Here is a 12,164-nt window from a genome sequence, read left to right as displayed (position 1 = left end):
TTTCGAATTAAACACAAAATCGTGAACTTTGTGAAACTACCCCATGTTGCCATGTTGTCGCAAACTGCCACAGGCGAGAGCACGAGTTCCCTCGAATCGCGGCGTGAAGCAGCCCTTCCTGCTCGGTAGTCACTGTAATGACTCATGTTGTTCAGCGAGTATTAACGAGTTCAATTTATCGGCAAAACTGTCTTGAAGTCGAGAGCAATATTTCTACTGAATTAAAGCCTTTACAGTGTCACAGGGCTGCTTCACCTCACCGGAAGTCTTGTTGCCTCGTTCTGAATCACAGAACATGGCGCTGCGCAGACCTGGAAATTTTATCTACTCTGTGATGTTAACTGGATGTTTTACAAGTTACTGTGAACATTTTGCTTTTATTGTGTTTCAAAATGCACTCATCGATGCTGATTCTTTCGAACGTCGAAATATAAACATAGCGCTGCAGTTTCCCTTTAATACTACAGAGGAGCAGCACACACTGGATCACGTTCACCATGTTAAGGCAATACTGCAATACTGCAGTCAGACCCCAGTGTGCGATCGAGGAGAGATCCCCCAGCTCAGGGATTCAGCTACACATACTGTTTATGATCAAATCATGCCATTCTTGAAGTGCATTTCATTTTCTCCTTTTCAGGAAGCACACAGGAAACACTTAACGATAGACCACAGGGCCAAACAGACAATCATCAAGCTCTGAATTGCAGAGTCATTTTCTTTAACTATCCATTCAAAAAACCCACAAAGTAAGATTTAGGGATCTGTAAACGCTTATGTGGCAAGTCAGCAATATGGAGGATAGCACCGTCAGCTGACCTGACATTAGCAAGGTCTCTGTTGTTTCTGCAGATTTGTTAATTAATTAGTTAACTGGCGAAGGGCTGAGAGCCACATTCTCTCATGGGTTTAATTTAGAAGTGTGGTAGGAACAGGGACTCACGGTGTTGGTTTGGTTTAGACTGAGTGTCTGTGCTGTCTATCGTGCAGAAATCTGTTAAATAAATTATTCTAGCAGAAATGTCTTGGCTGTCCTTGGAGAGGTAGGCCTGTGGCAGCCCGTCTGGTTCAACATGTGACAAAGGGCCACTCATTGCACTGAGAGTCCCAAAGCGCTTCACACACCCACCATGAAAGAGACCTTCTTCTGAGTCTGAGGCTGCCTCCAAATGACGAGGACGCAGACGATCAGCACCATCAGGGACACAGCCAGCAGGCCCAGGATCCAGGACTCCATGGCCAGAACGGCCTGCCCTTTATACGTGGTGAGCGTGCTGAGCACACAGACCACAACAGCTGCACAAGTAATGGGGACAAAGATCACCGGGAACTGATCAACAACCAGTAACAACTGATCATTTTATACAGTATATCATTCAGGATCATTCTAATACTGACCTGTAAATCAGGCAGATCTCTCTCACTTCCTTACATGTAAAATACTGTGCAATCTTGCACTTCCAGGGCACAGATCAGTATGTTTTACATACACTTATGGCTTACTGTAAGTTCGCATCTGGGAAAATCAGTGCTCTTGTTCTCGAATAACCAGAAGAATAACACATTTTCTTTCTCACAACAGATCTGTGTTTTTCATACTAACACTGTATTACAGAGTCCACTGATTTATTTGCTCTACGCTCCTGCTGTTACATGAATTTCTGACTTTGTTTAGAAATGGCACCCAGGAGACATGGGTGGAGCGTGGGTAGGTTTTGGAAAGGTAATCCTATATAAATATAAATATATAAATAAATGATATATAAATATGATCATGGCAAGTGGAAGAAAAGAATCAGCTCATCTGAGAGGTTGCCAGGACCAAGGGAAGGTTTGAGGATGTTTCTGCGGTGTGCACCTGCTGCCCTCGCAGGAGAAGCAGAACTGACCGATAACACTGACGGCGATGTCGACCACAGTGGACGACTGAGCGGTGGGAACCCGGGACGGGTTCAGGACCGTCTGCAGCGTGAAGCCCTCGTCCTTCAGCATGTCGAGACGCGATCCGGACTTGGCGATCTCGGAGTCACCCTGCGCCGTGGTCAGATCCTCTTTCTCCGGGTTGAATCTCGGCTTCTCGTACACCGCGTCGGGCTGGTACCTGCGGAGAAGAACCGCGATCTTGCTCTGCAGTGAGGCCGCAACAGTCGTGATGCTGTGAGGTTGAGCATTAATAACCCCAAATCCTCTTCCCCTTTTCAAAGTGCTATATAAATAAGGTTTATTATTATAAACTGCTTCCTCAAACTCAGTATCCTATTCTCATTACAGCCAGGTAGTGCTTTGTAGGAACCACATTCCTACAAGCACCTCCCACCACCACACCCGGACACTAATTAATCAAGTGTCATTCCTCACGTTCTTCGCTATTTACACCCTCTCACTCCCCTCAGTCCCCGCTCACTAGTGAGAATGACCCTGGGCTTCAACTCTCGACCTTGTTTCCCCCTGCTCCCGCTTCGGCTTCGCCTTCTCGTCTCGGACTTGGATCCACTCGACCTGACTCTTCCAGCTACCCGACCTAGTTCTTTTGCCTCGACTATGACTTTTGCCCTTTGCCTTTGGGATGTGGATGCCAATCGGTAGCAATACCACTCAGTCTCAGCGCCGCATAGGGCCCAGCCCGGCACACCTAACGCCCTCACTGACCCTGCCCTGTCCCAGCTGGAGGGAGTGTCGCTTCGCAGAGGGCTGGAGACATGAGGGAGGGGCGTTGCGGGAGTCTGATAGAAGTGCTGTCGCTTCTCTTCTCTTTCACGTGGCGGGCGATGGAAACATCTCTTCACTACATGCCTATAATTCTGTAGTGATAATAACTGATCCCACCCGTGGCTATAAAAGGACTGTCACTGTACTTTATTCTCTTCCGCTCTGCAATTACCGTTTTGAAGTCCTATTTTAAGCAAATTAAATCACAGTTAACACGCAGCCATGGGGCTGTAGACATTTCAAAACACATTTCCACAAAACATAAGTAGTTGTTAATAATATGGATAATCCTAAGGGTGTTCTCACTGGCCTCTTTGATAAAGCATATGTATATCCCATATTTGAAATGTAGTGTAAAATGTAACGATACCGTTACCCTTGAAAGCAGTGAGATGTGTCTTATCTGCCTACCATGAAGCTGTGTGGTGGACATACTTCAAACTCCACCAGTATAGAAACAGACTTTATGATGAAGCTATATGCACTGTTCTTGCTTCCTATGCTACATACTAAGATAATTTCAGTATGTAGTGTGTATTATGTCCTAAGGGTGCCTTAATACACGTTTTTAACTTTCTGACAATTGCATCCTGGGAAACATGCTGCAGTTATAGAAGGCAACCGCCAGGTGACACTGTTGAATCAATGTAGAAGATGTTGGAGTAGTTTATACAGGATTTACTGTCAGGAAGCCAGCACAAGACACTGAATGTCTCACTGGTTGAAAGCCACTTGGAACGAATTTGCAGACTGAGCTCAAAGTGCACTGCTCATCTTTTTTGTGAGATGATGTGAGGGCAGAGCACCCACAGTAAATCAGGGTCTACACTGGCTGTAGTTGTACACCCAGTTGATTTTACCAGTCGATTGCAAGCCAGTGGAACATGCACAGTGGGTTTTTCTGTGAAGGGGTTAATGTTGTGTTGGAAAATTCTCCTGCCAGTGCGAAACGGGGTGAAATGAACAACATGTTTTGTTCTTGTCACAAGATTTCAGCTATGCGCACATCACATTTATTAAGGATTTAATCATAACTCTAATTCAAGAATATTTGCTTGTATATGCATTCCAAGTCATGTCTGTCCTCTGGACATGAGTTCTGTTCGCCTAGATGTTCAGTTCCGGACTCCCTACTGGTTTTGGCCAGGACCAGAGAAACCCAGCTCACCTGAGAATGAGGACACAAGCTGCCACTAAGGAATACGCCAGGAGAGTGCCGATTGACATCATGTCAACCAAGGCCTTGAGGTCGAACAGGAAGGCCATGACCGCTGCCAGACACACAAGCACACAGACTGACAGGTCAGCGACTCTCTTTCGGTTCGGCCCCGACGCTTCACTGAAATGCGTTTTAATAACAGGCATTTTTACACACCGAGAAACAGAGAGATCATACTCCCTCTAAGCAGATCGACAGGAAGGAAAAAAAAACACTTTAAGCAATTAGCAGAATCCTTAACAATCCCATCACCCACAGTGTCATTAATAATAATACAGAATCAACCTGAAACTCCACAACATGTCAAATATTCTTCATCTGGTATTTTCACTCAATTGTATTTTGAGTTAAAAACATGTACAACTGTAAAAAATTAAAATAGTTCAAATGAAAATGTTAGTGACATTTATCCACCAAATCAGATGTTGATAGATATTTTGTCTTCTTCTTAACTATAAATCCTCTTAAAGATTTAATTTACTTTACTTGGAATTTGACTGTACTAGCTCATGAACTACATTTTCCCCTTTAAAACTTGAGTATTTTCTTAATTTGTAGATTAAATGCTCAATTCAAATTGAGCATTTAAAAGTGATTAATGGAAAAAATGAATCATGTGCCTTATAATCCCAACCTTCTGAAGGCATAAAGCTTAATCCCCAACATAACAAGACAGTTAATAAACCTGTCACTTATCACAAGTAATTAGCCATTAACACAAAGTACGTAATCAGACAATAAGTAAAGTCAGATGAGACGTGAGCCCACTAAGACCCCAGCCCTGAAATCCAACATTTCACAAGCTGTGAAAAATCACCGTTGTGAGGGAACAGCGCAGAAAGGGACTGTCCCCTCACTGGCGAACACGCAGCAGCTGTCAGTGGCCAGATCCGCTCCGCAAACCCCTGCCATCGAAATCTTAAAGTCCCACTCAGGAACTCAGAAACGTTATTCGGGACGTGAGGGTAGCACTGTTGCGCTGAGGCTGACACAGTAGGCAAGGTTTTGAAAAAGCAATTGGAAATAATAATGAGAGATGTTGGAGATCAGTAATAACAGCATTCACCGCTGCCCGAACAGGTAACACCAGAGACAGGCATTTCGGCAGCAGCAGGGAACAATTTTTCCACTACACAGCTCTTTTTCACGATCAGAATCACAGCCGCTACATTCATCAGAAGAGGGCCCCAGCCAAAAAGGGGACACCATGTTTCGTCGTGGGTTTTTTTCACATTCCAACCTGCCCGACGGTGAAATGCTGATCGCCAGTGACCTTCCATTCCCAGGAAAAAAATTCCCACATCGGCATGCAGTGTGTACAGAGGGGGGGGGTCCCCAGTGAGGTCCGGGCAAGCACACGGACACCTCCAAAGCAGAAGCAAACACACAGAGTGGAGGGGGCTGAGGGGGTTCTTACCAGCAGTGACACCTGCTGCCATGGTGGCAGCAACAGGAGTCTGTCGCTTACTCACTTTGGCAAGTAATTTGAACAGTAAGCCATCGCGAGCCATGGCGAACAGAATACGGGGCAGGGGGAACATGGACCCCAGCAGGCTAGAACAGAGAAATCCACATCTCAATCACACGCATCCGCCAAAACACGCCCCTCCCGCTGTGCAGATCGGAAAACGTGAAACTACGGGAAAGTGGCGGCGCCGGGGGGCGTGGCGGGGCCTGCTCGCGCGGGAGCCGCCCGGAGCGCGCTGCAGCGAGAAAGGAGCGTCCGCAATGCTCGACACGCCCCCCCCCCCCGAAAAAGCCCTTCAGCTGCTTTGGCGCAGGAAGCAATGAAAAAGGTCATTAATTCAGTCAATGAGTTCAATTAAGTAACTGGGAACACCATTAGAATGGAAATCAGGTGTGCCCAAAGACATGAGTGCCCAGGAAACTGAGATAACAGAATATTGACGAACAATTTAAAAAATAAATGATATGCTCGATCACAATACTGGTCTTGCGATAAGCGTGCCAGTTTGTTTCAGCACCAGGCCATTTATTTTAGTTTCACGGTTCCCTCCACCGAGCCGTAATCTGCACAGCGTCTTTCTTCAAAGCACTTCTTTGCGAGAGTCCTCACCTGCGACTACACCAGAAGTCATGGTGGCAATAACTGGGGTCTTCGTCTTAGGATTGATTCGGGCTAACGCTTTGAAAAGCACCCCGTCCTCGGCCATAGCATAGATTACACGAGGCATTGGGAAAATGGAGCCAAGCAGGCTGGGTGAAGAGCAGAGACATGCACATGATGCTGATGTTAGAAGCAGGCCCAAAAGTCCATATCCAAAAAAGCTGGTGGATGGGAAAATTAAATTAAATCCATTTACTTTCTTTTTTGGGCTACATTCCTTGGACCGAGCTTAAATTTTTAACAAATTAAATTCCCTTTTTTAAACAATGTTCCTCATAAACAGCCTCCCCTCACACTGATTTTTGTGAGCTTTAGAAATGAGGCATTAATTGTACTGTGGTTGGTCCTGGTAAAGCCTGCTGTTAAATGCTTTTCAATGACCTAAAGATTCATACGCTACAGTACAACCATCATGTTGCCGTTGGGTAACCACAGGTCATGCCCAGACAGATCACAGGCATCACAACCTTGTGCTTTATCTGAATTTTCATACATTTCCATTCCAGAGGACACAGCCCCAACCACCACGCCACACTGCTGCTGAGCTGACTAACAGGCCGAGCTGCAGTGTTAACTTTCAGAGTCTTGTTCATCCGAATTTAAATGAATGACAGCTAAAGCCTTTGCACATGGAAGCCTGGTGTTTCGTATGAATAAAATCATAGCTCAAATGGATGCACTATGGGTTCTACTTAAAGTGCTGGCCTATATAATAAAAGCCTTCTGAAGGCTACATGTGCCCCAAAAAAGAAAGTAAGACGAGGTGTGAAACATCAACACGCCTCTCAGTCATATCACATCAAAAACACACCATCACCGTCTTGTCAAAGAAACCAAGCATCCCACAATTACAATAAAAGGCATCCCACACCATCAGAAAGAAAATTACACTGGCAAGTTTTAGGCCAACATGCATAGAGCTCAGCCTTTGGAATCAATCCATGACAGACATTTCATTATCACCAGTGTTACAGCTGTCACAGGCCCACGTATAAAAAATTATACCCTCGACTGAGGCTAAAATAACACAGCTCAAATTAGAAACACATGAACGTGAACCGAACTTCACATTGCCAAATACAGCAGTTATTAATATTCCTCACATTTTTTTCCCACATTTGGTTGGGTTTAAAGAAGAAAAGAACCAATGGTCAATTTTGTATATTTTGATGTTTTTTAGATTACCATCATACCGAAAATACTGGTTGTGTATTGAACTGATTTTCTGGGTTTAAGAAGCATAAAGGAAATCTAAAAACAATATTGTAAGTGTTTATATCAATATTCTTTCTTTAGATTATTATCATACTCAAAATACTAAATTTCATAAAACAAAGAGTATATAAAAAACCCTAGCAAACTCCTGAAGAACGTCTGACTGGCTGAACCACTTATGTAGTTGTGGTAGGAAACTAGTTTCTACATCTACAGTATATATCAGATTGTCCAAATATTTTTAATTTTACCCCCTCTATACTCTTCAACATCTGGAAGGGATATTTAGGTAATAATAACCATGACAAACATTTTTTTCTGAATATAACTGAAGTGGGTCCTATTTACACATTATCACGTCATTGTCCAAACAAGATTTTACTCTGCACAGTCTGTCTCCCTTATTGTAGAGGTTGTGCTGTAGTGTAGTGTAGGGATAAGTGCAGAACAAATGCCCAAGTTAAGAAAACTTCCAGCAAAAAAATCAGATTCTGAGACTTCATGAGAAAGGGCCCTGTGAAAAGTAACATGCATCATCACTTTGGACATGAGAAAGTTCCCAATAGCAATACGCAAATAAAGAAAGTATTTTCGTGATATATATCAACCTGTCAAGCTCTAGGTTTAATCAAAATAAAGGGCCTGTAAGAGCAGCGTTAAGCAGAATCTGACTGGGTTCAACTGCACAGTTCATTTTCATTCTGACGTGTGCCGATAAGCGCGGTTCTTTTTTTGATATCTTAAAAACGTGCACTGAGGAGCCACACTGGGAATCTGTGTGCAGACAGCAGCTCAGATGTGAAAGTCATTTGCTCACCTCGTCGACAGGGCACAAAGTGACCCCACGGCCACAACATACTTAGCCGGACCCCAGCCTACGTATTGGAAGGCTACGGGCAGGGGGCTCTTCTCATCCAGGAGGTAATATGGCATCATAAGGGTGAGAGCTGCCGAGACGCCGAAGTAGGCCAGGAAGCACACCAACAGAGAGACAACGATGCCAATAGGTATGGCCTTCTGAGGGTTCTTCACCTCTTCACCTGAGAGGAGCACAAGCATGCGTCAGAACAGGAGAGGAGCTGAAACTTAGAAAGTCACAAAGGAATGGAGCCCCTTTGGGCCTGTCGGGCCCGCCCGGTGATTAGAAGCTAATTGATCGGAGCATCCGAGGGTATCGGCTGAAACGGCACGGCTGGGGGGGCTCGTTCCAGACTCCCACAACCCCCTTTCGCGTAAAGAAGTGCCTCCTGTCCTCTGGCTTGAAATGCTCTTCTGCATGGCGGTACTGCACTTCCGCCAGGATGAAACACTTTTTCGCCCTCTCTCTGGGGTGTCCCGATTCAGGTCGAATGCAGAATATACACTCGTCTTGATGCAAATTCATAACCCAGCTCTGTACTCATTCAGAATGGGGTTGGGCAGTTGCAGCTCTTTGGAAGTGGACTATGTGTGTATTTCAGCCATTAGCAGAGATAAGACGCTGACAGACACATTTAGGACCCCCAGATCCCAGGTGGAAAAACAACTGACCTTTTTTTTCTAAGGGAATTCCAATTTAAATGTCCATTAAAAAGGAGGACACACCTCCATAACCGATATTTTAAATTACTTCAAAACCTGTTGCACTGAAATGAAAGCCTGTACATTTTTTGTATGACTAGTCATTAAAAGGCATGTTTTGCAGTATGAACTGTTCTATGATATTAAGACAAAAAGCAAAACCAAAAACATTCGTTTATTGAGTGATAATAAAAAAAACAAATGTTTGGCCGACTAAGAAAATAGCAATTACACATCATTTGGGACCTTCAGCCTTCAAAAACAGGAGGTCGCTGAATTTAACAAATGTGCTTAATTGATAAATAACTCAATTATTAGGGACAGGATGCCTATAAGACTAAATGAGTTGGGGATCTCCAGGACCAGGGTTAAAGAGATCCCTGATTAAGGGGGACCATTAAGACTAACTGAGTTGATAGGCCTCTCCAGGACCAGGATTAACAATCCCAGATGTAAAGCTTTGTCAGCAAAAACATGTCTGACCTGTTGTTGCAATGCAGTCAAAACCAACAAAGGCATAAAAACAGGTAGCTGCTCCTGCCAATGTCCCTCCAAGTCCATAGGGCATGAAGCCGCCCACACCATAGTCACTGGTGATGTTGTCTGCCAAAGACTGGTTTCTGCAAAATGTAAACAGCAAGAAGGGACACTGGTTTTAAAAACAGTATTTAATTGATCAAAAGCAGCAAACTACTTCTTTAAACATTTGTTTACCTGCCTCTGACAATTTCCATAATTTAAATTTCAACTCAGATGTGGGAAAAGAAACCATGCATTCCACTTTCAATCATCATTTTTATGTCTTTCATTTTGAACCAGAGTTTTAAGTATGGGCCGTGTCTCAGTTTGGACGGCAAATAAAAAAACAGAACTATGAACAACTGAACAACCGACACAAGCAGGATAAAAAACAAAATCTTTTTAGTCTTGAACAGAAAAAACTATGAGAGGACACGACTCAGGTAGGAACTGAAGGAACTGATAAACTCAAGCCTGTTGACTTCTTCAGATCCAGCACTGACAAATCAGAGGACAGAAGCAGAAGAAACAACAGGGAGGTACATCATTATGCAAGAGGCCGTGGGAGTATGGAAGAAGCTACCCAACCGTGTTGTCAAAGTGAATACCCTGGCGTCTTTCAAGGAACAGCTGTATCAATTAGCCAAACCAGCTACTGTACATGGGCCAAATGGCCCACCTCTCCTCTGCAACTTCTCGTATGTTCCTATACGCTGCTGTCTGAGCCTGGATCATACCGTGTCGCTGCAGTGACATTAATAAGGTATCCTTCTGCTATCTTCCAGTTCTCTGCGTCGCCCTTCACAAATCCAGAGATGATGACAAACACAAGAACGAGCACGTTCACAGCTGTGAATACTTTATTGACCCAGGCGGACTCCTTCACTCCGAAAGAAAGAAGACCTGAAAGAAAACCCACAGAATCGGACACAGTCTCGGACTTTATCACGCGTTTGGACACATGGTAGCTGAACTCGTACGAACACCGACGGAGAAGAATACGGAGAACGTGGGGTACTTGGTTCACGTATTCACATTCCTGGCAAGCACTGACCGAAGCCCAACTGAGGCTTTTCTGGGATCTGCAACCACACAAGGACCCAGGGTCACAAGCGGAAGATGTTAAGGGAAAATCTGGGACACACAAACATGAAACACTTCTTCCCACAGAGGTCTCCGTGGGCGTGTGTAAGCATCGTCCTCAACAGTTGTCGTCGTAGCCGAGAAACCTGGAATAATGGAATTTTCAGGTCACTGATGTATAATTTCGGAACCCGTCTTTTGTGCAGCTTCGCCATGTGATTCTTTTTTTTTTACCAGCCCCCAGGCAGAGCTCTGGCGTGGGCACGTGAGGAGACAACTGCATCCTGCACATCGCGGGCGGCTGCAGCGGTGGCCTGTCCCTGCCGACCACATCGCCGAGGGGTCACGGGGGGTATGCAGAAGGGCCCGGCCACACACCCCTGCAAGAAAGCCTCACAAAAAAGGCGTCAGGTTGTCAGCTGCAGAGCGAAAGTATGTTCTTGCTTGTAGCTACAAGGGGCGAGGTGTAACACTATACCGAATGAAACCACCTCACTGGTTCTTAAAATAAACAGCTCCTCCTGAGCCAGCTCTGGGTCTCCATGGCTCCCACGCAGTGAGAATTTCTAAGCAACGCAATACTTATCGATCAACACTGTATGTGGCTTACAAGTATCTCTGAGGCAGCGGTCTTCTGATTTGGCTAGTGTTTTAGCTCTTAGCAGTAATGTTTGGGCCCTGCACCTTGGGAAGTCTGTCAAGCAGAGGCACAGACCAGATTCAACTGTGTCGTGTCTAGTCGTGAGTGCTGCAGTGGCTGTGCTTCAAACAGACCTGCTCACTCTAAGTGCATCTCAGAGGTCTTGGTACACACGCCAGTGACCCTCCCGGCTTATCTCTCCATTTGGTTTTCCACTCGCCCTTCTGGCAAAAATATTTTTGATCTCTTTTGATGATCCTCTGTGGTCCAAATGACTGGAAGTCACTAGCCTGGCTGTGGTCAGGTTTATCCACACAGGGGCGCATAACCGTCGGAGGACCCCTGTGGCATCAATGTGAGACATACATTTGGGTTCACATGTTCAGTGTTTTGTGTGTGGTAATGTGTTTGGTGCGAGTGAAGTTGTATTTAATCTCTGACCCAGGGAAAAGTGTGGTGTGGACGGTTGAGGAGGGAATGCAGGCCTGCGCTGTGTCCGTTAGTCTTTTTCTTCTTCTTGCTTGGTCTGCTAGTTTGTTCTTGTTTTTATCAATGGAGTTTGATAATCAGCCAGTGAAAGCTCTGTTTTCCTTAACATGAATGCCTAAAACCCTAAACCGAACCCAGGATTTTACATATATATGCTGGCAGCATATTCAAAATGTGGTAGGGGATGGCAGTATTAAAAGTTCTTAACTTATTAAGTTCCATACTTTAGTATGGGTATTAGCTGGGACTTAGCTGTGAGTCCTGGGACTAGCCAAGATACTACAAACTTGTATTAAACAGCTGATGTTCTTTAAAGAAATCATGGATGAACCAATGGATGAACATTAAGTAGGTCTCACATCATCCTCTCCGCCATGACTTTCAATTGCTTATCCGATTCGGAGTCACGTTAGCCCAGAGCTCATCTCAAGAAACAATGGGAGTGAGGAGGGAGACACTGCTATTCCATCGGAGCTCTCACTTGTACTGTATGTATTTGTAAACCTCGAAGCAAATCTGAATTTTAAAATTCCTGGTAGTTTTACACACACTCGAATTCGCACAAGTCAAATGTTAAATGTTAAACCCGAAGAGCGCTCATA

At 44.7% G+C, this 12,164-nt stretch overlaps 1 protein-coding gene across 3 annotated transcripts in view; it reads right to left on the bottom strand.

Moving 5' to 3' along the window:
• Nucleotides 1-12,164, bottom strand: part of slc7a2 (solute carrier family 7 member 2) — a 38,600-nt gene that overhangs the window by 5,657 nt on the left and 20,779 nt on the right. For all 3 annotated transcript variants that reach the window (XM_088911250.1, XM_088911232.1, XM_088911241.1), the window contains exons 4-10: nucleotides 10,088-10,253; nucleotides 9,315-9,451; nucleotides 8,089-8,311; nucleotides 5,346-5,482; nucleotides 3,878-3,980; nucleotides 1,890-2,101; nucleotides 1,130-1,296 (exon numbers count right to left, since the gene is read on the bottom strand). In XM_088911250.1, coding sequence (XP_088767376.1) covers nucleotides 1,130-1,296; nucleotides 1,890-2,101; nucleotides 3,878-3,980; nucleotides 5,346-5,482; nucleotides 8,089-8,311; nucleotides 9,315-9,451; nucleotides 10,088-10,253 — 1,145 coding nt within the window. The remainder of the gene's footprint in view (nucleotides 1-1,129; nucleotides 1,297-1,889; nucleotides 2,102-3,877; nucleotides 3,981-5,345; nucleotides 5,483-8,088; nucleotides 8,312-9,314; nucleotides 9,452-10,087; nucleotides 10,254-12,164) is intronic.

This window comes from Atractosteus spatula, chromosome 1 (genome assembly GCF_055471065.1).
Source record: "Atractosteus spatula isolate fAtrSpa1 chromosome 1, fAtrSpa1.hap1, whole genome shotgun sequence".
Classification (NCBI taxonomy): domain Eukaryota; kingdom Metazoa; phylum Chordata; class Actinopteri; order Semionotiformes; family Lepisosteidae; genus Atractosteus; species Atractosteus spatula.
The sequence above is the reverse complement of the archived record's forward strand: the minus strand, read 5'-3'. Positions and strand labels throughout refer to the sequence as shown.